Below are 27,948 nucleotides of genomic sequence, written 5' to 3'. Positions count from 1 at the left end.
CACACACACAGACACAGAACAATAGTGCTGTGAAAACAGCAGTTGTGAGCTGCAATGCTCGCGGCCACCGCTGATCGCGCCGTCACACCAACACAAGGAGAGTCCTCTTCTCGTTCTCAAAGGCAGTCTTTTCCTGTAGAGTTCGGAAGTGAAAGCAAAAGCTCGGCTCCGAAGTGAAAGACAATGTGTGCGTGCGCCCGCTTCCTGTTTATACCCGCGCTGCGGGGCGGGGGCGCGTGACGCGATTCACGCACGCCAACGTTCATTGGCTCGTTCTGTAGACACTCGAAGTTGATAGGGCTCCCTGAAGTGATCCCAATTACGTCGTCACGTCGACGTTACGTCGAACGTGAGCGACTGAAAGGGAACTCAGCTTTCATTGATACCAAGCCAGAACGACTCGTTGTGGAATTCACCTATTTATGATGTATATAAATATATAATATATAAATAAATATATAACTCACGTTATAATCAACAAATCTCTTATTTACATCGTGTTTGCACTGTTAGTTATGATGAAAGCATTCGTGAGAGTGCAGAAATCAAGTTACAATGACGAGAGCACTGCATTCACGCGTTCAACATGTCTGTGATCAGCTACAATGCTCAACACTACATCCTTTCATGCCACAATCTAAATATAATGCTATAATAAGTAAAAAGTGCTAAAAGTTTTAGAGAGTTCCACATGTAATATTTACCTATTTCATATGCAAAATTGTTAGCCAATCAAACGAGTGGGTGTTTACACTGAAGTCTTACAGCAGACACACCCCTTCAAAAAGAGCGTTCAAATCAAAGGGCTAATATCAGGGAAGGACTTTTTTTCTTTTTTCTTTTATTATGACAATGTTTAAGCAGAATTAGAAGTGCACCCCAGGAAACTGTCACAAACTGGCGGTGTACATACACGAATAAGGCTAATTCAGTTCAGTCTCTTTACTTGATAATTCATTAGATACACAATGAAGAAGGCAGGAGAGTACACCACATCTATTCACAGACGAGACAATGAAACACAAACAGAACAGAACTTCAGTAAACATGATAATTGGAGATAATGAGAGCACAACTGAATATAATGAGTGGCCAAGACAACAAAGGACTAACTCAGACAGAAGGTGGTAAGACACAAAAAGTCCAAACTAACAAAACAGTGACAGAAACATTATAAAATAATAAAATAATGCAGTTCATGACCCCTTTAATATGCATGAAAAATGTTTTACTATTAATGGAGTCTGATATTGTCAGCCTTTTTAAAAACAGTATTGAGCCCATTTTAGTTGTATGATGTATAGAATTTTCATCAAATATTTTCATACATGTTGAGTTCCTCCATGTTGATATACTCAGCTTCACAATCATAATTCTTAATGGAATATTTCAAGAGAAAACAGAGAGCCAGACATCAATCAATATCATATTACAGTACGCATTTGTCATATGATCGAAGTATGTTCTCCATAGTGTAACACTGTGAAAATAATATACTCACATTGTAGGATTTTGGGTCACTGATGTTGGGGGGGGGGACAAAAAGCAAAAGCTGAAACATCTACTTATCAACAATATATTTAAGTTAGGCCTTTAGAGACGGGTTCAAGTGTACTGTACCTCTTTGGTGATGGCATACGAGGTTTGGAGAAAGGCTTGTTTCCTGACACTGCACATGCATCTTTTGACCTGGGGACAGATGTTTCAGATGAAAAAAAAATGTTCATGAACTTTTTTATACCCTAATTGTTGCATGTTGAAGAAAAGTGATAAACACCACAAAATGATCTAGAACTATTACATAATATATATTTTAAAAGAAGGTATAGAAAATAAGATGATTAAAGACCATCTAATCAAGCAGCAAAAGAGCAAGAGAGTAAATACATAAACATTATATTGTATAGATAAGCACTGCTTGCTGTATGTAGTCCTAAATATATTCTTCAAAATGGAGACAAAAAGCCTTGGACACTTTCTGGTTGTTAAACATTGTGGGACATATTTATAGTTCATATAATGAACTACACTAGTTCTGGCGTGAAAAAATGACCAGATAGTTAAAAATAATTGAAAAGGTGTCACAAGTTTGCTCAAAAAAAAAAAAAGCTCTATAATGTTTATTTGAAAATGCTACTTATCTTGATCTAATGAAATGAAATGTTGACATTTTTATATGTGACTTACGACCCATCATACACCCGGTGCAACATGAGTGTTATTTGCTAGTTTGCGCCCATGAGTTGTGTTCAGGCGCATTGTTGGCACATTGTTATTTATTTTTTTTGTTATTTAAAGAATGCGTTAGTAATGTGACCCTGGCGGGTCCACAAAACGTGTACACTCTGCTTATTACACACACAGGGACGCGCAGCAGCACACAAACTAGCCAAATATTAAAAATAAAAGGATTACAATGTAAAATATTAATATTGTGTACATAAAGGTATGGTGGAATCCGGCTTGTCCCGGTAGATGGTTTCCCTCGCTTTCCTCACACACGAGCAGATCTGTTTGCTCTCGGGAGAAGCGTTCAGTCTTTTTTTTTTTTTTTTACCGTTTAGCTTGCAAATTCTACCATGTAAATAGCAAATCCGCCTTGGCGCGAGCGCAACTGGGTTTAAAGCTTTTTAAAGGGAATGGTAAATTACACTCTGATTGTTTTTTTTTTTTGCATGTTACACCCAAAACACACCCATTACTCATTAAGATTCTGACACACCCTAAGTGCACTTGAGCCGTGCGCTTCAGACCATGTGCTTAGATGGTTAAAATAGGGCCCATGGGGCCCATGGAAGCAAGCGTCGTCTGAGGCAAGCACTTCAGCGGGACGAGCCCTCGAAGCAGCTGGCCAACGCCGCCTTCTACAGCCGTACCTGCTGCGCTTTCCGACGCCATATCCTTTCTATTATTCTACCGTTCTTGTGTGTGTGTGTTCGCCCCGCGACACTCACCCCCTAAAAGAGCTGCGTCTTTTTAAAGATGCCTTCATGCGGCTCGTGCCGAGCCCCACTCACAGAGGGAGACCGCCATGTCATCTGCGTCTCCTGTTTGGGTGAGGACCATGCAGCGCTCGCGCTCGCTGACGGCGGCTGCCCTCACTGCGAGCTTTTGCCGATGGTGACTCTGCGGACTCGCCTGGCATCCTTCTCAGAGCCTGCATTCCCCGCCGCGCTGCCGCGCCGTAAGAAGCGCCGCTCGCAGCGGGTCCCGGAACCCGCTCCAGCCCGACCAAGCTCGCCGGTTCGCCCGCCTGCTTCACCGGCTTCTCCTGAATCACTTCCTGATGCTCAGCGCCCGCAGTCTGCCACCGCTTCATCAGAGGAAGTCGTTTCCGAGGCCGCGTCGGGGGAGAAGGATTCCTGCTCTCTGCTAGCTTCAGGCAGCGAGGACTGGGCGAGCTCCGAGGATCTTGCGCCTCCTGCCCGCAAGCCCACTACGAGAGCTAACATCGAGAAGGAGCTCATGCGAGTACTCGCGCTGGCCGCGGCGAGCCTCGGCCTCGAGTGGTCTGCACCGGAACTCCCCTCTCGCACCCGGCTGGATGGTAGCTTCCTCCCTGGTGAGCGCACTTCTCCGGAATCTAAGCCCGCTCCTTTTCTTCCTGAGCTTCATGAAGAAGTTGCGAAGGCTTGGAATGCGCCCTACTCTGCGCGAACGCGCTCGTCTGTGTCGCCAGCATTTTCTATAATAATGTGGATAATGCGAAAGACCGAGGCTACCTTTCACTTCCGCCGGTGGAACAGGCGATAGCGACCCACCTTTGCCCGCCCTCTGCTGGACGGCGGACTAAACCGGTGTTGCCTTCAAAAGCCTGCCGCATGACGTCGACGCTGCTCGCGCAAATTTTCTCCGCCGCTGGGCAGGCCGCGTCAGCACTACACACCATGGCTACGCTGCAGATATTCCAGGGTGATCTCCTCCGTAAGTTGGACGAGATGGGACCTGACGCTATCTGCATCGCGGATTTAAGGAGCGCTTCAGATCTAACACTCCGCGCTACCAAGTCTGCTGCACAAGCCATGGGAAGGTGTATGGCTTCCGCTACTGTTGCTGAGAGGCATCTATGGCTGACGCTCACGGAGATGGCTGATTCCGAACGCACCGCGTTTCTCGACGCCCCGCTGTCTTCCGCTGGCCTTTTCGGTTCTTCTCTCTCCGAGTTCGTGGAGAGATTTACCGAAGCCCAGAAAGCGTCTCAAGCCTTCAAGCACTTCCTCCCGAAGCACTCTGGTTCTGCAGCGAGTCGTGAAAAACAGACTCCGCGGAGCTCTCAGCCTCAGCCCCCGCCTTCGGCCGCATCTTCACAGCAGCGACAGCAGCACAGCTCTAGGTCCCACTCTCGCTCTACCAACCGACGCCCCGCTCAGCGCGGGCCGCGGCCAAGGATTGTGGTAAAGCCGGAAGCCCCGAAGAAGTCCTAGCACGCCTAGGAAAGCGCAGGTGTGTGAGTCCCGTTGCGGCCGGTCTCTCACCCAAGCGCACCGCTGTTTCAGTCCCAAGACTTGCGACTGTTCCAGCGTTTTCTGCAAGACGCAAGCCCGCACAGTTGCCCGCTTGCCTGCACACAAAAGCCGTTTTCACGGCTACCCAGATATATCCCGAAAAGAGTGTATTTTCTGGTGTCCCGGCCACGGCCGATGGTGCTATAAATGTAGTGTCGATGCCCACTCTTCAGTGCCCATCCCTACACACAAGCACAGCCCTACACTTAGGGCTCGCACACATAAAATTGACTCAGGTCGATTGCGCTTCCAATATAGTGAAAGTGCCCACTTCCCAGTGCCCACAAACACTATGTCTCACAGACCACAGGCTCTCTGTAAAAACGAGACCTGTGCGCGCTCGCTCTGCTCAGGCAGGCAGCGCGTCCAAAGCAGTAAATGTGCCCGCTTCCCGCCCACATTTACTCGCAGACATGAGTCCCGCGAGACTCTCTCAGCCCTCCCTCACTCAGTTAAGCACTGTAGTAAGGTCGAGGACGAGCGCTCTGCCCGCTGTAATAAGCGCGCCCCCCGCCTCGAATGCCACAGGCATAACGCCTATGTTATTGCGCCCCGAAGCACCTCTGTCGCAAGGCGAACAGAGCGCGCTTCGCATCCAGCCCTTAGCCAGCCATGCAGAAGCATGGGCAGCGCTTCCAGGGGTTTCGGACTGGGTGCTAGGCATTATAAAGAGAGGCTTCTCGCTACAGTTTTGTCGACGCCCTCCCTGCTTAACAGCGCGAGTCGAAACTACGGTGATTTTAGAAGTAGCACACCTACTTCGCGCCGAAATATCAAAACTGATAAGCAAAGGGGCGATAGAGCATGTACCCCAAGCTCAAAGCGAAGGGGGGCTATACAGCAGATACTTTCTAGTCCCCAAAAAGGACGGTGGTATCAGACCCATACTGGATCTAAGACGGCTGAACAAAGCATTAGTGAAACGCAGTTTCAAAATGCTCACGACCAGGAAAATCCTTGCGCATGTTCGCCGAGGAGACTGGTTTATGTCAATAGATCTGAAGGACGCGTATTTTCAAATACAGATAGCGTCACATCACAGGCGATACTTGAGATTCGCCTTCGAGGGTCAGACATACCAGTATACAGTCCTGCCGTTCGGCTTGTCCCTGGCACTTCGTACATTTACGAAATGCATGGACGCAGCGCTCGCCCCTCTCAGACTCAGAGGCATGCGAGTGCTGAACTATTTGGACGACTGGCTGATCCTAGCTCAATCACGATCACAGCTCGTGGAGCACAGAACCATTTTACTCGATCACCTCGAGAATCTTGGTATCACGGTCAATTGGCCGAAGAGTTCACTGAACCCCAGTCAAACGATTTCGTTTCTGGGTACCATTCTGGACTCACAGTCTATGACAGCGTGGCTGTCGCCACAGCGCGTGCTGCACATTCAGCGCGCGGCGAGATCCTTCCGCTGCGGCGCGACTACCCCGCTCAGGATGTTTCAAAGGATGCTAGGTCTCATGGCCTCAGCATCACCAGTTCTTCAGCTGGGCTTGCTCCGCATGCACCCTCTGCAGTTTTGGTTGAAAGCGCGAGTACCGCGCGGAGCGTGGGTGTCCGGCCGGTTACGTCTCAATGTCAATCAGAGCTGTGTGACAGCCCTGTTACCTTGTTTGGCGGACGACTGGTACCGATCAGGTGTAAGCCTGGGGACTTCCTCGGGAGTGAGGATGGTGTCGACAGACGCATCCACCTCGGGATGGGGAGCGCTGCTCGAGGGCAGACCGTTCTTCGGCCTCTGGTCGGAACGAGAAAAGCTCCAACACATCAACTGCCTGGAAATGCTGGCAGTGCACAACGCGCTGACGCGTTTTTGTCCCCAAATCAAGGACCAACACGTCGTAGTCCATTCGGACAACACGGCCGTGGTGTCCTATATAAATCGCCAGGGCGGTCTGAGATCCACATCTCTGTACAGGCTGGCGAAACGCCTCCTAATATGGGCTCAGCACAATTTGCTCTCGCTGAGAGCCGTATGCCCGCCGTATGTCACAACTCGCCCGCCACCTCCTTATATGGAGTCAGAAGCATCTGAGGTCGCTTCGAGCCATTTATATCCCGGGAGACCTGAACCAGGCGGCCGACGAGCTGTCTCGGCTTCGGCCTCTTGCTGGAGATTGGCGACTCCATCCCCAGACGGTTCAGCTGATTTGGGATCAGTTCGGGGACGCACAGGTGGACCTGTTTGCCTCCCACGACTCGTCCCACTGCCGCCTGTTTTATTCCCTGACCGAGGGCACGCTCGGCACGGATGCACTGGCGCACAGCTGGCCGCAGGGCCTCCGCAAATATGCGTTTCCCCCAGTGAGCCTTCTTGCGCAGACTTTGCACAAGATCAGGGAGGACGAGGAGCAGGTAATTTTGGTTGCCCCGTATTGGCCCAACCGCACCTGGTTCTCAGAACTAGTACTCCTCGCGACAGCACCTCCCTGGCCAATTCCTCTGAGGAAGGACCTGCTTTCTCAGGGACGGGGCACCTTATGGCACCCTCGTCCTGATCTTTGGAACCTCCACGTGTGGCTCCTGGATGGGACGAGGCAGGTTTGAGTACCCTACCACCAGCGGTGGTGGCTACCATCACTTCCGCTAGAGCATCGTCCACGAGACATGCCTATGCGTTGAAGTGGAACCTCTTCGTCAACTGGTGTTCTTCTAAAAATCTAGAACCCACGAAATGCCCCATCAGTGTCGTGCTTTCCTTCCTGCAAGAAGGGTTGGAGCGAAGGCTGTCTCCCTCCACCCTGAAAGTGTATGTTGCCGCCATTGCCGCACATCACGACGCAGTTGATGGTAAGTCCTTGGGAAAGCACGACCTGATCGTCAGGTTCCTGAGGGGAGCCAGGAGACTGAATCCTCCTCGTCCTCCCCTCGTACCCTCTTGGGACCAGTGGTTCAGTGGTTTTAACTTCGGGCCGGCTAACTCTCACGTGATCCTGAGACCCCCGCCTGGATATGTGCCCAAGGTTCCCACCACTCCCTTTCGAGACCAGGTGGTGAACCTGCAAGCGCTGCCCTCGGAGGAGGCAGACCCAGCCTTGCCACTGCTCTGTCCAGTACGTGCACTCCGTGCCTACGTCGACAGAACGCAGTTTTTCAGGACCTCAGACCAGCTCTTTGTCTGTCATGGTGGGAAGCTGAAGGGAAAGGCTCTCTCCAAGCAAAGGTTGTCTCACTGGATAGTGGACGCCATTGCTTTGGCATACCAGCAGCAAGGTCGACCATGCCCCCTTGGTGTGACGGCCCACTCCACTCGGAGTGTGGCATCCTCTTGGGCTCTAGCGCATGGCGCCTCGCTAACAGACATCTGCAGAGCTGCAGGCTGGGCGACACCTAACACATTCGCGAGATTCTACAATCTCCGAGTGGAGCCAGTTTCTTCTCATGTACTCGCTTCAACTAGCCGGTAATAGATTCTGCTCAGGTGTCTTCGCTTGCTCGCCATTCCTCTCCACGGACGGGATACGTGCGATATTCTCCTCAGGTGAGCCTAATAAGCCCTGAGTCTCCTCCAGCACTGACGACGTCAACGCCAGAGTTATGCCACCGGCAGCTTTCGCGCTTGGCCAGGTGCCTCCATGTGCATGGTTCCCCCTCCGGGTGACCCCCACATGTGTATTCCACTGTAAGCCTCTTTGAGCATGTGTCTTTCCCTTGGCAAGCCACCTTGCCACCCCTGGGGTTGAAATATTCCACCTGCGGCTGGACACCCCAGTGTTATTCCGTATGCAGCCCTTCGGGGTCATATGTGTATTCCAAGTCCCCCCCTTCGGGTTGGGCATGATTGCATATTTCCACTGAGATATGCTTCACAGTGTACCTTGGTATTCCTGTGTTAAGTAGGACTCTTTCGTCCGTGCTAGTCTCACGACAGGGAGCTCAGACTTACGCAGGGCACTGGAAGACAGTCGAGAGGTGGCGTGATTACACTGGGAACCCCATTCGTCGTCATCCGACGTAACTCGGAGTGACAACGAAAGGGAACGTCTCGGTTACGTATGTAACCCTCGTTCCCTGAGTAGGGAACGGAGACATTACGTCTCCCTGCCACTTCCGCTGTACCGCTGGAAACGCCTGAGTTCAGTCTCGGCTCCTCAGCGAAGACATATATTTGCATGTTGCCAGCGTACTTCCTTATATACTCCCAGGGTGGGGCGGAGTTACGCTATGCAAATTCCGCAGACCCATGGCATTTCCTTGCCATTGGCTCGTTTTATATACTCGAAGATGATAGGATTTCTAAGCGAAACCCCATTCGTCGTCATCCGACGTAACGTCTCCGTTCCCTACTCCGAGACGTTACCTTTGTCGCCTCTTGTATATGATGACTCCAGCAATCATGCAAAAAAGGAGGAACACAAGTGAAGGTGCCAGGATGTTCAGACCAATGGTCTTCAGTTCAATAAGCATTGGGTCTGCATAGGGGATAAAATAATTGATAATTATTATAAGCTCACAACTGAAAGACAAGGCAATGATGTAAGTAAACAAAACAAAACAAAACAAAACAGAACAAAGCACTTGCTTCCATTCTTGATTGGATGTACAAGTTTTAATGTGTAACACCATGTCTACAACAGCGATGCAACAGCTTAAGGGCTGTCTAAACTGGATGCAATAAAGTGAATGATCCAGATCCATTTATCCTTCCATGTCAGAATTCACAAGTTCACATTAACAAATAATTAGATACAATAATTAGATACAGTAAAAGAGAATGCATATTTGGCGTGCTGTCTGAGGAGAGTAAAAATTAGCCGAGAGTGAGGAGGGGTGGTGGAGGGAAGCAGAAAAGACTGTCGAGGAACAAAGGTGAGTCGGCTATATGAATAGGCCTCCAATTATACTGATTGGGTAGATCATTTGAACGTGCTCCTCCCTAACTTTATAGGTCCAACTGTGAAATTTAAAAGTGAACTTATAGCTAATATCACACAAAGCAGTTCATATTTGTGTTTACTCACAATAAGCACTTTTGTCTTTTGTAGCTGTCACTGTTTTGCCACCATGATATGTTACATAACACCTAATAGTGGAGCGTTCTGCTTTTACGACACCTGTGCGTGTCAGAGTGATTTTCCACAGGCCGTCTTTAAGATGCTCATTGTCTAATTGATCAGTTCCTTCAGTACCGTTCAGAATGATGTCTGGTTTGCTGTATGGACACGTGTGGAAAGTCGAACATATTACTGTGATGGTGTCACCTGTCCTTTCACCTCCATAAATACTGATGCTGGGCTGCAGTGGACTTGCTTCAAATAGTAGAAATGTCATAATTAGTTAACACACACCAAATCAAGAGTCAGACAAATTTGAAGAACAAAGTATTTACATACCATCAACTACAATTTTAGAGGTGACATCATAAAATTTGTAGGTGCTAGAACCAACAGTTTCAGGGTCAATCCATGCATATAATTTCTCTCCATTGTGGGACTTTTCCAGGATTTTGATCAGCAGACTGCAATCCCTACTTGAGTTCACATATAAATCAGTTTTTCCTCTGAACTTTTCAATGACTTTGTTTGGATTCCATTGATCATAAACTAAAGGATAACCTCTAGAGACCCACTGATACCACACAACTCTACGTGGGTCTTTGGGTGGGTTTGATGTGTAAGAGAAAGAACATGGTATAACCAGACAGGAACCTTGGAGACCATGAATGTCTTTTGGCATTTTCACTTCCCATGCTAAAGTATCATAGAGAAGAACAGCTGTGGGACAAAAGATGGAGTCATTTATGGCTGTGTGTTTATTTAAGCTGGCGTTTTTAGCATTTCATTTCACTCATATTGTTTATTTTAGTATAGGACATTGTAGTATACTGAACTTAGTAGTTTGAATAAGTGTCAATCGATTCAGCTCTTTGCAACTACACATTTAGTAGGGATGCACCGCCATACATTTTTTGCTGAAAATGGCATTTTTGATTTTTGGCCAAAAGAGAAAAATGGCCAAAAATATGTGCTACCCCTCCCAGTCACTCATTGTTCAGTCCTTAGGCAGAACCACACATCACAACAGTCTGAGGACAACAGCGTAACCCGCCCCAAAGACTAACCCTACGCCTCATTATATAAGCTTAACCTTAACGAATTCGGACCCCAACCAACCAATCAACCTACACTTAATGACACTATAAGCTCCACCCTAGCACCGGTGTGCCTTCATGGCCTTGCCTACCCCAGAATTCATTGCGAGCCAGTGACGACAGAAATTGCCAAATTACACTTTTAAACGTAAGTATTGGGTTTCAGCTTACTCAAATATCTAATGATACAAATGTAAAATTAATTAATTAATTAATTAAAATTTCTAAAGCGATAGTGGTGGAAAGAGTACAAGTACTGCATTGCTAAGATAATACTCAATTACAGCTAAACGTACTGGTGTTAAAAAAGTAATCTTCTCAAAAACTAGTGTGTGTTAGTGAGTGCTAGTTACTTTTTAGCCTGTGATATTTAACCCTCAGGTGCTCTTCATTTGGGTGCACAACTGGTTATCTTCCCGGTCAGAAGTGACGGACACCTAAAAATGAAACTTCCTCCATCCCAGTAAAACCAATACAATTTATTTTTGTTCTATAATATTTTTTTTCTTTTTAATTTTGTATTTTGAGAAAATTTGATGTTACTTATTAATATTTATGCAATATTTATGGTCCATTTTTGCCATTGAAATTAATAATAAAAAAAGAAATTCTAATTTTTACAAATATTTCTTCAATTATTGCAGTATTTCTGATTAATATAGACTAGGCCTTTTAAATCAATTTTTTTTTATGTCAGATTAGTGCCATCTGTTGATAAAAAAATTAAATATAACATGTTATTGCATGGCTTTACCACCAGATGCCTGTATTGCTCTCTATGGAGAGGCTTGTGAATTCTCTAGTTGTTTTTGGACCAACTTACTTTTAAGATGTGGATTTGAATTTATTTTTTAGAAATTCTCAAATAATACTTTTTTCCAAGGTTTATATAAAAAAAAATGAAATACATTTGATGTGATAAATACATTACAATTTTAAAAAAAAATAAAAAAAAATAAAAAAAACATTAATGCTTTATCACAGCTTAGTATTATTTATATTATTACTATTATTTTAAAACATTATATAAATTATTATTATTATTTTTTTTTTTAATTATTAGGCTAATTGTTATGTTTTTCGCTATTGATGTTTTATAGTTTCACCCCTTCATTGCTGAGCACTTTTTTTTCTGCATTTGTAGAGAATTTTTGTGGTTTTGTCAATTTCCCATTTATTTCGGTTGGTCATTTTTGACCGAAGAGCACAAAAGGCACTATTCTATTTTTTTTACGACCACTTAGCATGCTCTGATAGCACCTCAATTTTGTTTTTGTTTTCACATATCTAATGCCATAAAAGTCACCAAGTTTCATAAACATTCAGATTAAGTTTTTTTAAATTCAAAACAGAAAGTTTTCCGGTCAGAAATGACCAAAGAGCACCTGAGGGTTTTTAATGAATTATGAATAACTATTGAATAAAATCAGAGATCCACGTATAAAATAGATACTTTTTTGCCTTATTGATGAAGTATATGAATTAGTGTTGTCACAATACTGAAATTTCTAACTTCGATACAAGTCCTTGAAAAATTATATAAATATTATAATATGCACGGATCTATACCTTTTAGTTTAAATCAAACGTAGGCTATAATTTGGTTTTGACTGTAAAGTTGTTTTCAAATTATGTACATTTCATTATATTTGTACATTATATTAAATTCAAACATTTATTGTGACAGAACATAACCTAAACTTCTTTAAAAGAGAAAAACGGTAATTATAGTAATTCAGAATAATTAAAAATATGTACCTTTGAAAAGGAAATGAAGTAACAGCTGTGCTTTCATGTTCCTTGGTCAACACAAAGACAAAATCCAAAGTTAAATGTTAATAATTGTATTATATTTCAGTTCTCTTAAAGATATTTATAATTTTTCCTCTATCTTCAGTCTTCTTCTAAAGCATTTTAACATGTAACATTCTTTAAAAAAAAATTCATTTCTTACCTTCTTTGTAGCGGATTGGAAAATGAACCTACTTCCAATAAGAGAAGCTCATTTGTTGCTGTGAGGCTCACGCCCACCAAGATGAAAAAAAAAAAAAATCTCCTTGGTCATGTCGGAGCTCATCACACCAATGCACTGATATAGTGACATCAGTCAAATATAGGATTTCCTGAACCATATATGAAACACCATTTGTGACTGACAAAAGAGTACAAACCGCGTTCTGAACCTGATATTGTGTCAGATAAGGATTATGTTTTCTTTCACAATCATTGTTACAAAAATTATTATGGGAGCATTTGGCTTAATCACAATCAGTGTTGAATTACAGTTTAATTACAAGTCAAGCATACTTAAGTGCAATTTTAAGTATATTTCTGAGAAGTAAATAAAAAGTAGACTGAAAGGTATAGGCTACTTTCTTATTTTTAGTTTAAAAGAAGTATACTAATACACTTGGATAAACTTATTTTTCGTATGGGTATCTCTGTCTTTACACACACAGGCTATCAGTGCCGGGCCAAGACAGTAGGTCTACAAGTCTTCCTCATAATACACCTGTTTACAGACGTTTGCTTGGACCTTGTGAATGGTCAAGTGGATGGAACATTGTGTGTGAGTTTACTGATGCACTTTGGTGGTCGACTTGTGTGGCTTTATGTCAGTGTGATGGTAATGGTCACATACCACTTCCAGTTTGGAGAGCAAGTGTTTTGCTGTCAGTTAAAAATAGCTCTCTGAACTGTGTTTGTGAGAAGAGATATACTTTCTCTGTCGCTCTAAAAAAGATAACCAAAAGAATAAAATCTGGAAATACCTGGAAAGAGCTATAAGGTAGCATTCCCATTTATGTCATATTCTGCATATTCTACATACCAGTTTCCTAATAAAATGCTCTTACAGTTTGAATGAATGAATGAATGTAGATGACCTTTGACCTCTGATTGGCCTCTTGTACACAAAGGCATTGACTGGACCCTCTCCCTTCAGTCTATAGTAGCCTATCCTGCCCTATTCTGCAGCTCAGGCTCATTAGAAAAACGTAGCCTATACCTGTGGCGTTCAGTCATACACATTTCACAACAGTTTCAAAGTAAAATGTCAAGTGAGTTAGCTAAAAGCGTGTTTCGGTTTCCCGGAACAGATGAACATGAATATTTTCACCGCAGTTCTGAACTGAAATGTCCGGTGAGTGGTGGCAAAATCTTAATGCCCAATTTCTAAATAGCGTACACCTACACTAAAGACTAAACCCAACAGTGTTAACAAAAGCAAATGTGAAATAAAACACAATTTTAGCTTGTTTTTGAATTCTTGTCTTCGAGCTCTTCTATCTTGACTCGTCTTTCATGGAATTCGTACCCAAGCTCTCCGCATCACAAGTATACTGTACCAGCCGAGCTACCGAGAAAGCTTGATATGTCAGTAAAACCGAACATATGGAGCAGGTTAATGATGCAAACTCCAAAATATATTAGTTTATAAATCACTATGGTAAAAAGTGTTTTAAGGTAATAACATAATTGTGCAAGGTGCCACGTGAAAACAAGTCTTTATTAATCCATAATCTGCCCCTGTAATCATAATTGTGTGAGAAAACGATTACAAGTGCTTGCTTTTTTACTGGGAACTGCAGTGTACGTCTTGGTATGTATTTTGCGTTTTGCTAAAATGTTGCCACTTGTATGGTTTTCCAATGAGCCTGTGTTGCAATCCTGAATACTTACTGACACACTTTGGTTATCTTTTTTCAAACATAATTTAGATGGTGATACTTTTAGGAAATGTGATGAATGTGACTTAAAAAAAAAAAAAAGTTGCACATTTATTCACCCAATTTTTTGTGCAAGCAAGCAGTGTTGGTTTGTGTAGAGGACTGTCTCAGTCTGCAACGGCATTTAGCAGCTATGAAAATAATTGACACCATAAAAACCAACCATGATCTTTGGTCTATTAATGACTGTGTAGCAAAACATGGCTCGCTCAGTAGAGACTACGCCACCCTGAAATAACGGGGAAATAACCAAAGAATCAAGCAGAAGAGGCAACAGGTGTGAGTTTCCGTTTAAACAGACAGTCTTTTATTAGAGATAAAATGATTGACCAGCAATAAGTTTATCACCAAACTTGTATTGGTCAAAAGAAACAAAGTAAAGAAACAAACAACAAAAAAAAAAAAAAATATATATATATATATATATATATATATATATATTTCACGTCGCTGCAGGGACTGAGGCTTCCTCTGTGAAGAGCAGGCTAGTATGGCTGCACCCAGCACATAGACAGAAATAGAGACACTGCAATAATAACCCATGTTATAGTGAAGCCTGTGCAGCACCAAACCAGCCTGCTTCAAGGGAATGCTCAGCTCCTGCAAGATACAAAGAAAACAAAATGAAACACATTAGAAAGGAAATAAACCAAACAATGCTACAGTATAGGCAAAGTAATAATAATAAAAAAACACATTCAAAATAAATTTACTAAATAAACAAATATACCAAACAAAACCAAGAAAAATAACCCACAGTACTCAAAAGAAAAAGAAAAAAAAAGGAGAAAAAAGAACATCCACAAAACAGATAATGAAAGTAAAACAAACAAAAAGGAGGAACTTCATGCCCACTTGAGCAATAGACAAGATGGTAACAGGTGTTGTGCCAAATTATTACCCCCCCTAGCATTGGTAGGATTAGTTGTGGGGGAGGGGTTAGGATTAGGCAATCAGTTACTGACTTCAACGAGGAGGGTAATAATTTGTCAGGGGTTCGAAATTCGGCACAACACCGGACCCCAAAGCAACAGCGTGGCTCAAAGAGCGAGGGTTATGCCGAATTCACACTGCACGATTTTCAAAGTACTCGGGTCACTGTTCTTTTCACATTGCGTGATTATCTGCTGTGCTGTGTGCACACTGAACGATGGATCGGCGACAGGAGGTTTCACACTGCATGATTTTACAAAAGAAAGAGTCGCTGATAAATTCTGTCTGGTTCGCAAACTACGTTTCACAACCAAACACACGCGAGAAGTGATAGGGAAATAACGCAAGATCATGCGTGCGTGAGACCGGAGTTCTCGCGCAAGGCTGAAATTGTTATTAAAAATGATAGCCTGCAAGAAGATTGCAAATTGTCTGTGCGCAGATTTGCAGCGAAAAAAAAAAAAAAAACGATTATGAAGGAGGAAATGGTTGGGGAGACGAGAGCAAGGATTGTGTGTTCTGCAAAGAGAGTTGGGGTAAATAAATCCTTTTGCAATGTGCTGCAGCTGGTCAAGCATGTGTGTGCTTACTTTCTGTTTGATATAATTGTAAATAGGCCTATATCTATTCAAAAACTTAAATATTCTGGTCAATAACTCCTCCCTGAACATCCCGCTGCCCTGTATCTTGCTCTCTCATTGGCCTTTAGGTCATCGACGATGTAGTTTTCAGTCAGAACACATTCACACAGCAGGATTGTGAATTGCCGACAGATCCAGATATTTATATCTCACGGGCGTCAGCGACTCATCAGCGATTCTCTCAGATCGCATATTTGATAATTGACACTGCGTGATTGTCACTCACGTGTACGAGAACCGATTTGCCCATAATTTCGGGCATTTGTTGGCAATCTCACAAAACCTGTCAGCGATCGAAAATCGGGCCTAAAATAGTTAAGCATGAACTCTGCATTAATGACAAAGCTGTGTCAGGGTGTCTGTTCTCACTCAGCCTCGCCTTAACACGGGGAACGAGGACTCCTACAGACAAATGATATGTTTTATTAACAGAGTTCAGGAGTAAAGATTTCAAATTATCTATCCAATCATCACATCATTCCAATTATCTTGTCATTCCAACCAGCTGTCAACAATCAGTAATCAACATGTCTAGCCAATCAGCAAAATGAGTTGAGGCCTATATTTACACACATTTGACCACCTATGTTCCTCAACAGTTTTCAGCATCCCTTCACCACCCTGTCTCCTCACACTTGCCTGGGCCAAATTCCGAGCACGGAGCCCTCCCCTCGGACATCACGCCAAATACGCATGCTACTTAGATCTGATTATCTGTAAGTGTGAACTCGGTTCACAAGACATATGAAATCTTACAGCAAAAGGAAGGGAGAAAGCAATGTACTCACCTTATAGTTGGATAACGACGAGCACACACACAATCCAGAATCTATGAACTGGATCTCTGGTTGGGGGTGAAAGACTGTCCCCCGAGCCTGGGACAGAAGGTCCCTCCTGCTTGGAATCTCCCATGGGGAGAGCCTCTCCCACAGAACTCCCTATTTATTTAAATGAGGAAATACAGAAATCTCAAAACCTTCCTGACAAACTAACATTTAAATAATATATTTCAAGTCTGCAATACAATCTGACATGAACTATCTAATAAATGTTGTTTCTTATGATTAAAAAAACAGTGTGTTCTCATTGCTGTATACACATAATTCTGTGAACCATTCAACTCAGATCAAGCACTGTTTGTGCAAACTTTACAACAAGGCATAATTTGAAATGTCTTTAGTTATCAAGTTTATTAAATAAAAAACAGATAAGATACCACTATAATAAAGAGACATGGAGAGATCACATACATCATACATGATGCTGATAATTTACTCACGTTGTACACGTAAAGCAACAGAGGTTTCAGTGTTTCCTCCAGAAAATGTTGCAGTGCAAATCAATTTCTTCCCATGGTCGTCTTTTGAACCCAGAAAGGTTATGGTGGAATAGGTGACCCGATTTAAACCAGAAAGTGTGTTGCTCCTCGTTGAGATCTGCATGTTCTCATAGTTCCATGTGATGGTTGGAGTCTCTCTCTGGCAGGAGTGATAGACGGAACAAGTGAAGTTCTTTGCGACGCCCTCTGTGACTTCTGCCAGTTCAGGCTCAATCGTTATTTTATCATGAACACCTGCAATTAAATTGAGATCTTGAAATAGGTTCAAATGTGACATTTAAATAGAACTTATCAATAACACACAAAGTAGTTTATATGTGTGTTTACTCACATTTAGCACTTTTGTCTTTTGTAGCCTTCACTGTTTTGCCACCATAATATGTTACAGAACAATTAATAGTCAAGCTTTCTGCTTTTACGACACTTGTGCGTGTCAGAGTGATTTTCCACAGGCCATCTTTAATCTCCTCCTCCTTTATTTGGTCAGTTCCTTCAGTACCACTCAGAATGATGTCTGGTTTGCTGTATGGACACGTGTGGAAAGCCGAACATAATACTGTAATGTTGTCACCCGTCCTTTCACCTCCATAAATATTGATGCTCGGCTGCTGTGGACTTGCTATAATTCACAGACACATTATACTTAGTACTTTACATTATATATATATATTTTTTATATACTATATGTAATACAGTAGCTCCAAAATGTAATTGGACACTTAAAATGTCTGAATTTCATTGCATTAGATAAAAACAGAGTGGCTTCTGCAAACAAATTATACTAGAGTGTTTTTTTTTTTTTAACTAACTTTGTAACCTTTTTTTGAGCCACTTTTTCATTATTTTTAACAAACTTGGGTCATTTTTTAAGGATGTATGAAGTCAGTTCCTCATGTCATGTCAGCAGTATAACCAACAGTAGGGCTGCACGATAGCTAATGATCAAAATGATAATATGCACAATTATTTTGCTAAAAATAATAATGACTATTAATCACAATTATTGTCATTTCAGAAACTTTGAATATTATTGGACTTTAACATCAGCACAAATCAAGAGAGGCATGGTTTATTTGACCTCATCTGGCAAACAGCAAAAATATTTGTGTGAAAGAAAACAGACTGGCTGTGTTAGTTTCATTTGAGCAAAAATATCGCAGTGGAAATTGCCAATTCCTACTTACATGTTTGCCTGTGCTTTAATTCAGATCAATTGCACTTTTTTCTCAGTTCAGAAAGAGTATGTGCGCCGTGGTTGGGAGGATTAAGTCAAACACTGAGCAGAAAATGTATCCATTAAAAACCAAAGCTCAGATTGGGGGATTTAAACTCTTGACATCTGGCAACCGCAAACATGAAAGCTTGGAGTAATTTTACCAATGCAAGAAAATGCAAGTGTCAAATGAAAATGAAAGTTTTCAGAATAAATAACCAGCAGGCAAATAATGCAGTCAATTATGCCTAAAATATGATTTATTGTACAGCCCTTAACCACCAGTGTAGTTCATCATATATAGTCTGTAGGTTCACATAAGGATGAGACCAGACAAGGAAGTGAAGAAGAAGTGTCTCTTTATAGTGTGTTGATGATGAAGTGCAGGTGCGGTGAATCAGAATTCCGGGGAGAGTGAACGAGTGGGCGGAGCGTGCAGATCTGGTGACTCTGTGACAATAATATTCGACAGGCAATTTTCGGTCCATTTTATTTCGCTTTACAAATTCGCTTACACAAATTCAGTGGTTCAAATTCGCCAGAAATTTCAACAATTGACATCCGGGAATGGCAGGAATATCAGTAGATTGCCTATTGAGAATCTCCATAGCTGTTAGTCTTCCTCACCAGCAGGTGGTGCACGCGAGTGTTGACAAAGACTAGAGCAACAGGTGAGAGAGTCATTCATTCATAAAGACGCATTTACAGAAATGGAGCAAGTGGTATAGTATTTCTGATGATTAGGGCCAGTATATAGGGTAGAGTGGGGGAAAACGCCCCCCTGGGGTAAAACGCCCTCCACCTGTTTTTCCCAAAATAACCACTAAAAGTATTCAAGATACATTTTTACTGTTGCTATGCACTACGTTGATAACGGGGATATACAAATCTCTATGGAGAAGCTGACACCAGCGACACATTTGAAGAGAAGAGGATTACATGGTAAATGCTATAATTTTCAGATATTAGTAAATAAGTGTTTAAGAGAATATTGTTCTGCAGGATATCGCAGTGATGTATGATAGATGAATAGTGAAGTCTGTAGTTTGAGATCATATATTATTTATAAGGAATATAATTATATTTTAAAAATTTAATTTTTTTTTAAAAACTCATAGCTTGTGGGGTAAAACGCCCCCTACGCTGATGGGTAAAACGCCCCCCCTGGGGGCATAGTTTCTCTATCATAATTACAATAATAAAATATTTCTGTCTATCAAATCCTTTGTTTTACACTTAATGCAGTATAACTAGGTGGTAAAATCAAAATATTTGAACAAAACATGAAAAAATTACCTCAAGTGAGCATTAACTAGCTAGCTTGCTAGCACAGTTAGCTCACTGATAGAAGGTAGTTAATTTTGCCTATTTTGAACATTGCTGAAATAAATATTAATATATATACATGTTGATACATTACTTGCCTTTTACCTTTAGAGATTAAAAACTATTGTCTGTTAATTTTGCTGTTGATCTATGAAGCAAACTGGTTGGTAAGAAAGGGGGCATTTTACCCCACCTTGGGGGGCGTTTTACCCCACCGCTGGGGCAAAACGCCCCCTTTGTACAAAAATATTTTCAGTGAAAATACTAATTAATTATGAAGGCTGAGCAATTTTAATATTTGGTGAATAACTCCTGCCATAGTCACTCAAAACCGGGATGGCAAATCACAAATCACATTTATGTTTTGTTTCACTGTAATGTCACATTTTCCTTAAGGGGGGCGTTTTCCCCCACTCTACCCTATATATATATATATATATATATATATATATATATATATATATATATATATATATATATATATATATATATATATATGGCCTATTGTATATAAAAGCTGATAAAGACACAAAAGATGTGTTTACATTTAAGTCTTAACAGTTAGTTTTGCTCAAAGCAGCTTTTCTTGTAGGCTAAGCAGCTTTCTCTACCGTGAACGAGATTATAATGTTATTCCCCGATGCTGATGTACAGATAAAACGTTAAATATGACATAGTAGAGATATATTTCTCTCTGTTGTTTCGTTTTCTTAATTTTATATCACGCGCTGTGCTGCAGAACTGGAGATTCCCTCAGTACATCATTCTCCAGGATTCCTCTGCGGTCAGGACACTTAATGCTTAATGGACTAATGCAGTGATATAAAAGACCAAACTCGCACCTTATTGGGGATGTAGGCTATACTAGATTGGAAGAGGCAAGAGGACTCAGAATAAGAACGTAACACGCAAAGTTTCACGCTAAGCGATTCCCACTGGAATACTGGCGTAAAGTTGGCTTGACACTGGATATTCGCACATTTAGGGACCGTCTCTAAAGTTGCATACGACATTGGTACACACGTTTCTAACTTCAGTAGCATTTGAAGAGAATGACTTACAGTCATAAAACCAACTGTACTTCCATAGACAACCAGGAAGTGTTCAAGACCTTTTTTCTGTTGCCTTAATTTCATGAAGTGTTTGATTGATATTGTTTATTAATTTTTCTTTCTTTTTTTTAACATACAAAGACATGTACAAATGTCTTTACTTATTGGGGCAAATTGTCTGGCCTTTATTTTTAAATGTTATTTTAACAAACTGATTAGAAGAAAGTTAATTTGGGAATTTACATACCGTCGATAATTTGGGAATTTACATACCGTCAACAAGGATTGTAGAGGTGACATCATAAAATGCAAAGGTGCGCCATCCAACATTTTCAGGGTCAATCCATACATATATTTTTTCTCCATGGTGGGAATATTCCAGGTTTTTGATCAGCAGACTGCAATCCCAACTTGATTTTCCATATAAAGAAGTTTTCCATCTGAACTTCTCAATTACATCATCTGCATGCAAAGGATCATAAACTAAAGGATAACCTTGAGAGACCCACTGATACCACACTACTCTACGTGGGTCTTTGGGTGGATATGATGTGTAAGAGAAAGAACATGGTATAACCAGACAGGAACCTTGGAGACCGTGAATGTCTTTCGGCATTTTCACTTCCCATGCTAAAGTATCAAACAGCAGAATACCTGTGGGACAAAAGTCAAGAAGAGTCATTAATGGCTGTTTGTTCATTGAAGCTGTTCATTTTTAGAATTTCATTTTACTCTTATTGTTTTCTGTTAGTACACTTTTTCGGACATTATACACGAAACGTAGTAGTTTGAGACAGAATATTCATCTCTCCGTGACTACGGAAAACATATAAGAAGCCATACTATTGGGATTTTTTTTGTTAATTGTCTTTTGATCTCAACATAAACGTTCTTCTCTTGGTATCTCGACTAAATTTCCTTGAGAAAGCACAATGATCACCATTTAACTGATGTCAGTCGTGACATATACCAACATGTGTCAATCCCTCTATAAGCCTGCAGGCGTACTGTTTCCTCGAGTTGGTGAGCAATGAAATTGACTGCATGTTCTGTCACGAGAGTGTCTATGATTTAAATTTACATTTTACATTTAGTCATTTAGCAGATGCTTTTGTACAAAGCGACTTACAATTTAGGACTAAATTAAGCAAGTCATCGTGAAGAGGCAAAAACAATGCAAGAAGTGCTCAAAATACGAAGTTCAGGCATTGTTCAGAGTAGAATAAGCCCGATAAGGGAGGATTAAAGGAAAAGTAAAGAAATGTTTTTTTTTAGTTTTTTTTTTTAGGTTAAGTGCTCATGGAAGAAATGAGTTTTCAGTTGTCTGAATGTTGTCAGGGATTCTGCATTCCGGATGAGGGTGGGGAGAGCATTCCAACAGCATGATGATAATGTTGTAGTTTCCTTCTGACTACTTCAGCTTCAGTGAGTCAGAGTAAAAATGTATTCACTCTTCCGCAGTAGGTTTGCAATTAGAAATAACTCTTTTCATTTATAGTCTAAGCCTATTTATAGTCTAAGCCTAAAAACTTTTAGGTCTATGAGGAGACAGAGATTGTTTTCAGCTATTTCATGACAATTATACTGAATTTGTATACTAGTAGGTGATCTGTGTGTTGTAGTTTTTAGGAAGCATTCATCTTGTTTGTAGTTCTTTGATATCGCCACCTTGAAGGCACATGTATTTCCTACCCTCAACAACGCCCTCGAAATGCCACACAGACACAATTTACATGGTCTTTACATTTTACAATTTTACATTTTACAACACTACATGGACTTTACATGGTCTTTACAATTTACATGAAGCTAATGCTTCTGCACATTGGTTTGTGGGTTTGACTGTTTCTTTCAAATGTTGATTGAATTGAGGATATTAATGTCTGTTTTATAGCGTTATATTATTTTATTCCTGAATAAAACATGAATACGCCTGTGAGTGTGAATCAGACGAAATTTATAATTCGGTTTTGACTGCTATGTGTAGGTTAAAGTTTTCCCTCTATTTGTAAGATTTTGGGAATGTGCTATTTGATTCCACTAATTAGACTAACCTGGAAAAAGCCTCAATTTATGCACATTTCTGTTCAATTATATTATTAATTTCATATAAACTTTTATTGTGACACAACATAACCAAAGCATGCCTAAAAGAGAAAAACAGACACTATACCTTGGAAAAGTAAATGAAGTAACAGCTGTGCTTTCATGTTCCTTGGTCAATATAAAGACAAAATCCAAAGTTAAATAAATGAATTTCCATAATTATGTGCAGCATCGTTCAACTCTAGTTTAAAACTGAAATATTTCAGTTTTTCATAGTATTCTAAAGCACTTTAACATGCTACATACTTTTTAGTAGTTATCTGTAGAGGATTGGGAAAATAACCTACTTGCAAGAAGAGAAAAAGGAAAAGGAAAAGGGTGTTTCCATAAAGCTCAGAACATTTGTTGCTGTGAGGCTCACGCCCACCAAGATGAAAAAATATTTCCTTGGTCTTATCAAATGTCACACCAATGCAGTTATATAGTGACATCAGTCAAATATAGTATTTTCTGACAAGAAACATCACCATTTGGGACTGACAAGAGGGTCTGTTTCAAGATACAAAGTACAAAACGTGTTACACGGCTAGTTTTTAATTCTGAACCTACTGCATATTCTACAGACTTACTGGTTTACTAATAAAATGTTCTTACAGTTTTAATGAATTACTGTAGTTGACCTTTGACCTCTAAATGGCCTCTTGTACACAAAGGTCTCTCCCTTCAGGCCCATAGGCCCACATAGGCCTATATTATGATCACATGCCTTACAACAGTAAACCTTTTTAGAGGGGTATTTTTGACCTCATTTAATCTAACAGTAAGAGGGAGTGATTTCTTTTGACACCCATGTGTTACTGTAACCCATTTCATCAAACTCTAACTTCCAGTATAGTTTCAAGAAGGACTTTGCTGTAAAACCAACATCAAAAGATTAATTTCTACTAGATTGCTAATCATCCAGAGGGGTCATTGATGCTTGTAACCCAATGATTGCTGCTTGCATCTATATTGTGTATTTAATTATAGTATGTAGTATATATGATATAGGCTTAGTAATATACTGTAGTTTATAGAATGCTTGTTTGCTTTGGTATTGCTTTGGTATTATTTAGTATATTATTTAGCATCGTAAGTAGACGTAGAGCCGATGGTCTCTAGTATGATCAACATTGCTCACAATTCTTTTGAGAAATGCAGCCAAGGACAGCATTTGGCTCTGCAGTGAGCGGCACATTACAAGCAAGGAGGTGAAAAGTTAGAAAAAAAGACACAAATAAAATAAAGACAACCAAAGCAACAAATGGTATGTCAACTGAAAGTAACAATAATTATGATTTAATCATATTTAATAGTCAGGTAAAAAACATTTTTTTTTTAATATTTTTTTTTAAATCAGCATCATTACATATACAATTTATAATGATACATCAGAGTGTCATGTCCAGGCAGGTGAAGAAGATGAGGTGAGACAAATATGATGTAAAACAGTTTAAACATTTATTAAATAAAACAAAAGAGTGATATCCAATAATGATAAAGAAGGGAAAAAGTGTGCTAATGTAGCCTGGTTAAAACCAGACCATTCTCAGTAGTAACTGAGTTATGGTCTGGCAAAGCTTCATTAATAACTCATTTCCAAAGGGGCGTCACCAACGGACGTCACTCAAATGCCTCTGGGTGCAATTGGATAGACCTAAAACCAATCAGAGCGATCGCCATCGTGTAAAGCCATATGCTGCGTCCCAATTCGCCTAAGTTACACTACGCCATAAAAGTATGTACTCTTTTTGTGAAGAAAATGTATTTACTTTTGAATGTGTAGCAAAAAGTAGGCAAGCTTTGGGACATACTACTTCGTCATCTTTATCGGACGGATCTGTCGCGTGCATCCTGTCACCCTGTCAATCATCTTGTCACAGTTAAAATCCTCTATTAAATCTAATTTAATTTCCTACCTTTTCGGAGAGAAATGTAGTAGCACGTTCATCTGCCAGTGGGTCTTTCATGGAGACTGTCCTCATGTGTTTGCAATTTGAATATAATAATGCATTTAAAAGTTGGTGCGCTTCACAATTGGATAGACCTAAAACCAATCAGAGCGATCGTCATTGTGTAAAGCCCGCCACAACGTTTCTGATTGGTGCCGCGATTTCGACGGATTAGAAATGGGCTTGAATGAGCTCTTTGCCAGACTGCTTGCAGAGCAAATCTAAATTTGCCGGAAGTTGTCTGGGTTTTCCCAGGCTAGTGCTAATGCACATTCAACACTAGAATAACTGAAATAATGACCTGCATATATAACAGGTATGAGATAATCAATGAATCAATGAATCACAATGACAAACAAAAGAAAACATACTTAATAACAAAGGAAACACAGGAAATAATGAAGACAAACTAAAAGTCCTTGAACATGAAACTAAGACAACAGAATGTGACACAGAGCAGTTATTTTCTTATCTAACCTGCCCAACAGAACTTGAATTCCATAGAGAGATGTATATCGTAAAGTAGGGATGTGCAAGACTAGTCGTCTAAACGGTACAGCTGCTACTAGTCAACACTGAAAGCAATAGTCAATTACACAAAGGATAAGAGGAAGAGTGACGAGAGAGGAAGACGAGAGAAGACCAGGCCTGGGACTTTTATGCTCCATTTTGTCTATATATGGCCGACAGTTGGCTATGAAACACCTGCCGTTTACTTTCATTCATTTATTATAAAACTTTCGTTTACCATTCACTTGTTCCCCCTTCTTCCCTGTGCCTTGAATTTTGATACATTTATATTTAAAATCATTGCAAATATCACATTAAAATAAAACACTTGGAAAAATAATACCTTAAGAGGTAGCGGGTAATCTTTTTTTTTTTTTTTACCTCAGATGTGTTTTCTTTGTGTCAGTTATGGAGAGCACAGAAATGACCGCTCAAAAGACAAAAAAGGTGCGGGAGTATTTTGAAATAGAAATAAAACGGAAAAGTTTTATGTAAGCTGTGCCATTTCAAACAGGCATAATTCCACTAGAGCCATGCATAATCATATTCAGGAAACGCATGTAGCCGAAGCAAGCATTTGCCCATCGCAAATTCACTTCAACTCTGAAAAAAAACCTTAGCTTCAGAATCAGAATAAGAATGAGCTTTAGCGTTTAGTTTAGCGGCATTTATTATGGGGTTTGATTCATACATTAAGTGGTCAAATGGATCATATATACACAAGTCTTTAGAGGGTTTCTTACATTTTGACTAGTCAAGTAGTCGCTTACAAAACTTCTGTTTAAACGACAGTAAAATTAGTCGATGCCCACATCCCTAGTATAAAGATAAGTTAAGTCTGTAAAATAATTATTGTTTGAGGTCATACTATCTTGATGCTACTTAAATGGGACATGAATTGAGAAATCAAATTTTTGCAAATTTTCTACAAAATTTTGACATATAAGAGGTCATCATACTATAAGAATATCCTGTAAGTTTCAGAACTGAAAACTCAGCTTTCATTGATACCAAGCCAGAACGACTCGTTGTGGAATTCACCTATTTATGACGTCATAGATAGATAAAAGACCGTCTCTGCAGAGGAGGATCAATGCATACTTCTACATCGAATCCACTTTAGCCCCGCCCACTGATTTGCGCATGACAAGTAGTAGGTAAATAGCATACGTGACCCTAAAACTGGATCGAGCAATTAAACAATAAATGTGCCTTTGAAGAGTGCAACAGGTTGTGGAAAAACACAGTCGCAGCATAGATTTCTGATGCTGGATTTGAAGAAAGACAAATTAAAAAACTATGCTGTGCCTTCTGTATTGGATCTGACAGGAACGGTGATGTGAGTACAACACACTTATGTGAGTAAAAAAAAAGATTTTACTCTGTCACTTGTTACAGATCGTATGATATGTACTGATGTGTAAGTGTCTAACCAAAATCACCAGTGACTAGTGATTTCTGATATGTAAAGATTCATGTATAGTCAGATGTTCTGTTCTTTGTCTCTAAATTGTTTATTGTCAGTAAATCAAACCAGTGACTAAACAGTCAAGTTCACACTGTTTCTCTAAGTAGAATGAAAAAAAATCTGTTATTTAAACTGATTAAATTACATAGAAAGCGAACAAAGACCCTTTACAGTCGCTGGAGCTGTCATTCAAACAGCGCAAGTTTATCAGTGACTGAGTTATGGACTCTTGCCAAAACTCACGTTATAATCAACAAATCTCTTATTTACATCGTGTTTGCACTGTTAGTTATGATGAAAGCATTCGTGAGAGTGCAGAAATCAAGTTACAATGACGAGATCACTGCATTCACGCGTCCAACATGTCTGTGATCAGCTACAATGCTCAACACTACATCCTTTCATGCCACAATCTAAATATAATGCTATAATAAGTAAAAAGTGCTAAAAGTTTTGGAGAGTTCCACATGTAATATTTACCTATTTCATAAGCAAAATTGTTAGCCAATCAAACGAGTGGGTGTTTACACTGAAGTCTTACAGCAGACACACCCCTTCAAAAAGAGCGTTCAAATCAAAGGGCTAAAATCAGGGAAGGACTTTTTTTTCTTTTTTCTTTTATTATGACAATTTTTAAGCAGAATTAGAAGTGCACCCCAGGAAACTGTCACAAACTGGCGGTGTACAAACACGAATAAGGCTAATTCAGTTCAGTCTCTTTACTTGATAATTCATTAGATACACAACGAAGAAGGCAGGAGAGTACACCACATCTATTCACAGACGAGACAATGAAACACAAACAGAACAGAACTTCAGTAAACATGATAATTGGAGATAATGATAGTGACAGATAGTTAGTGACCAAGACAACAAAGGACTAACGCAGACAGAAGGTGGCAAGACACAAAAAGTCCAAACTAACAGAACAGTGACAAAAACATTATAAAATAATAAAATAATGCAGTTCATGACCCCTTTAATATGCATGAAAAATGTTTTACTATTAATGGAGTCTGATATTGTCAGCCTTTTTAAAAACAGTATTGAGCCCATTTTAGTTGTATGATGTATAGAATTTTCATCAGATATTTCC

At 40.7% G+C, this 27,948-nt stretch overlaps 1 protein-coding gene across 2 annotated transcripts; it reads right to left on the bottom strand.

The window, feature by feature from the left end:
- Positions 1-846: 846 nt before the first annotated feature.
- Positions 847-23,250, bottom strand: LOC311297059 (sialic acid-binding Ig-like lectin 12). Of its 2 annotated transcripts, XM_084419139.1 has the most exons (9): positions 23,231-23,250; positions 23,011-23,051; positions 21,111-21,491; positions 17,578-17,865; positions 17,187-17,480; positions 16,696-16,845; positions 1,621-1,689; positions 1,502-1,520; positions 847-1,375 (listed from the first exon to the last, which is right to left on the bottom strand). In XM_084419139.1, the coding sequence occupies exons 2-6, from the start codon at positions 23,045-23,047 to the stop codon at positions 16,697-16,699; spliced, it is 1,149 nt and encodes a 382-aa protein (XP_084275265.1). In that variant the 5' UTR covers positions 23,048-23,051; positions 23,231-23,250; the 3' UTR covers positions 847-1,375; positions 1,502-1,520; positions 1,621-1,689; position 16,696. The 2 variants fall into 2 exon arrangements, with proteins under 2 accessions (XP_084275265.1, XP_084275266.1); XM_084419140.1 differs by lacking the exon at positions 23,231-23,250 and having other exon boundaries at positions 847-996; positions 23,011-23,229.
- Between the last annotated feature and the right edge of the window lie 4,698 nt (positions 23,251-27,948).

Source organism: Rutilus rutilus, assembly GCF_951802725.1.
Source record: "Rutilus rutilus genome assembly, chromosome: 9".
In the NCBI taxonomy this organism is placed as follows: domain Eukaryota; kingdom Metazoa; phylum Chordata; class Actinopteri; order Cypriniformes; family Leuciscidae; genus Rutilus; species Rutilus rutilus.
This window is presented reverse-complemented; position numbering and strand designations above follow the sequence as displayed.

Coding starts and splice junctions, on each gene's coding strand:
- LOC311297059 (XM_084419139.1), bottom strand. CDS start 23,047: ATGAAAGCACAGCTGTTACTTCATTTACTTTTCCAAG. Junction 17,866..21,110: donor CTCTACAATCCTTGTTGACG/GTATGTAAATTC, acceptor TGTGAATTATAG/CAAGTCCACAGCAGCCGAGC. Junction 16,846..17,186: donor TGTTGCTTTACGTGTACAAC/GTGAGTAAATTA, acceptor TTAAATAAATAG/GGAGTTCTGTGGGAGAGGCT.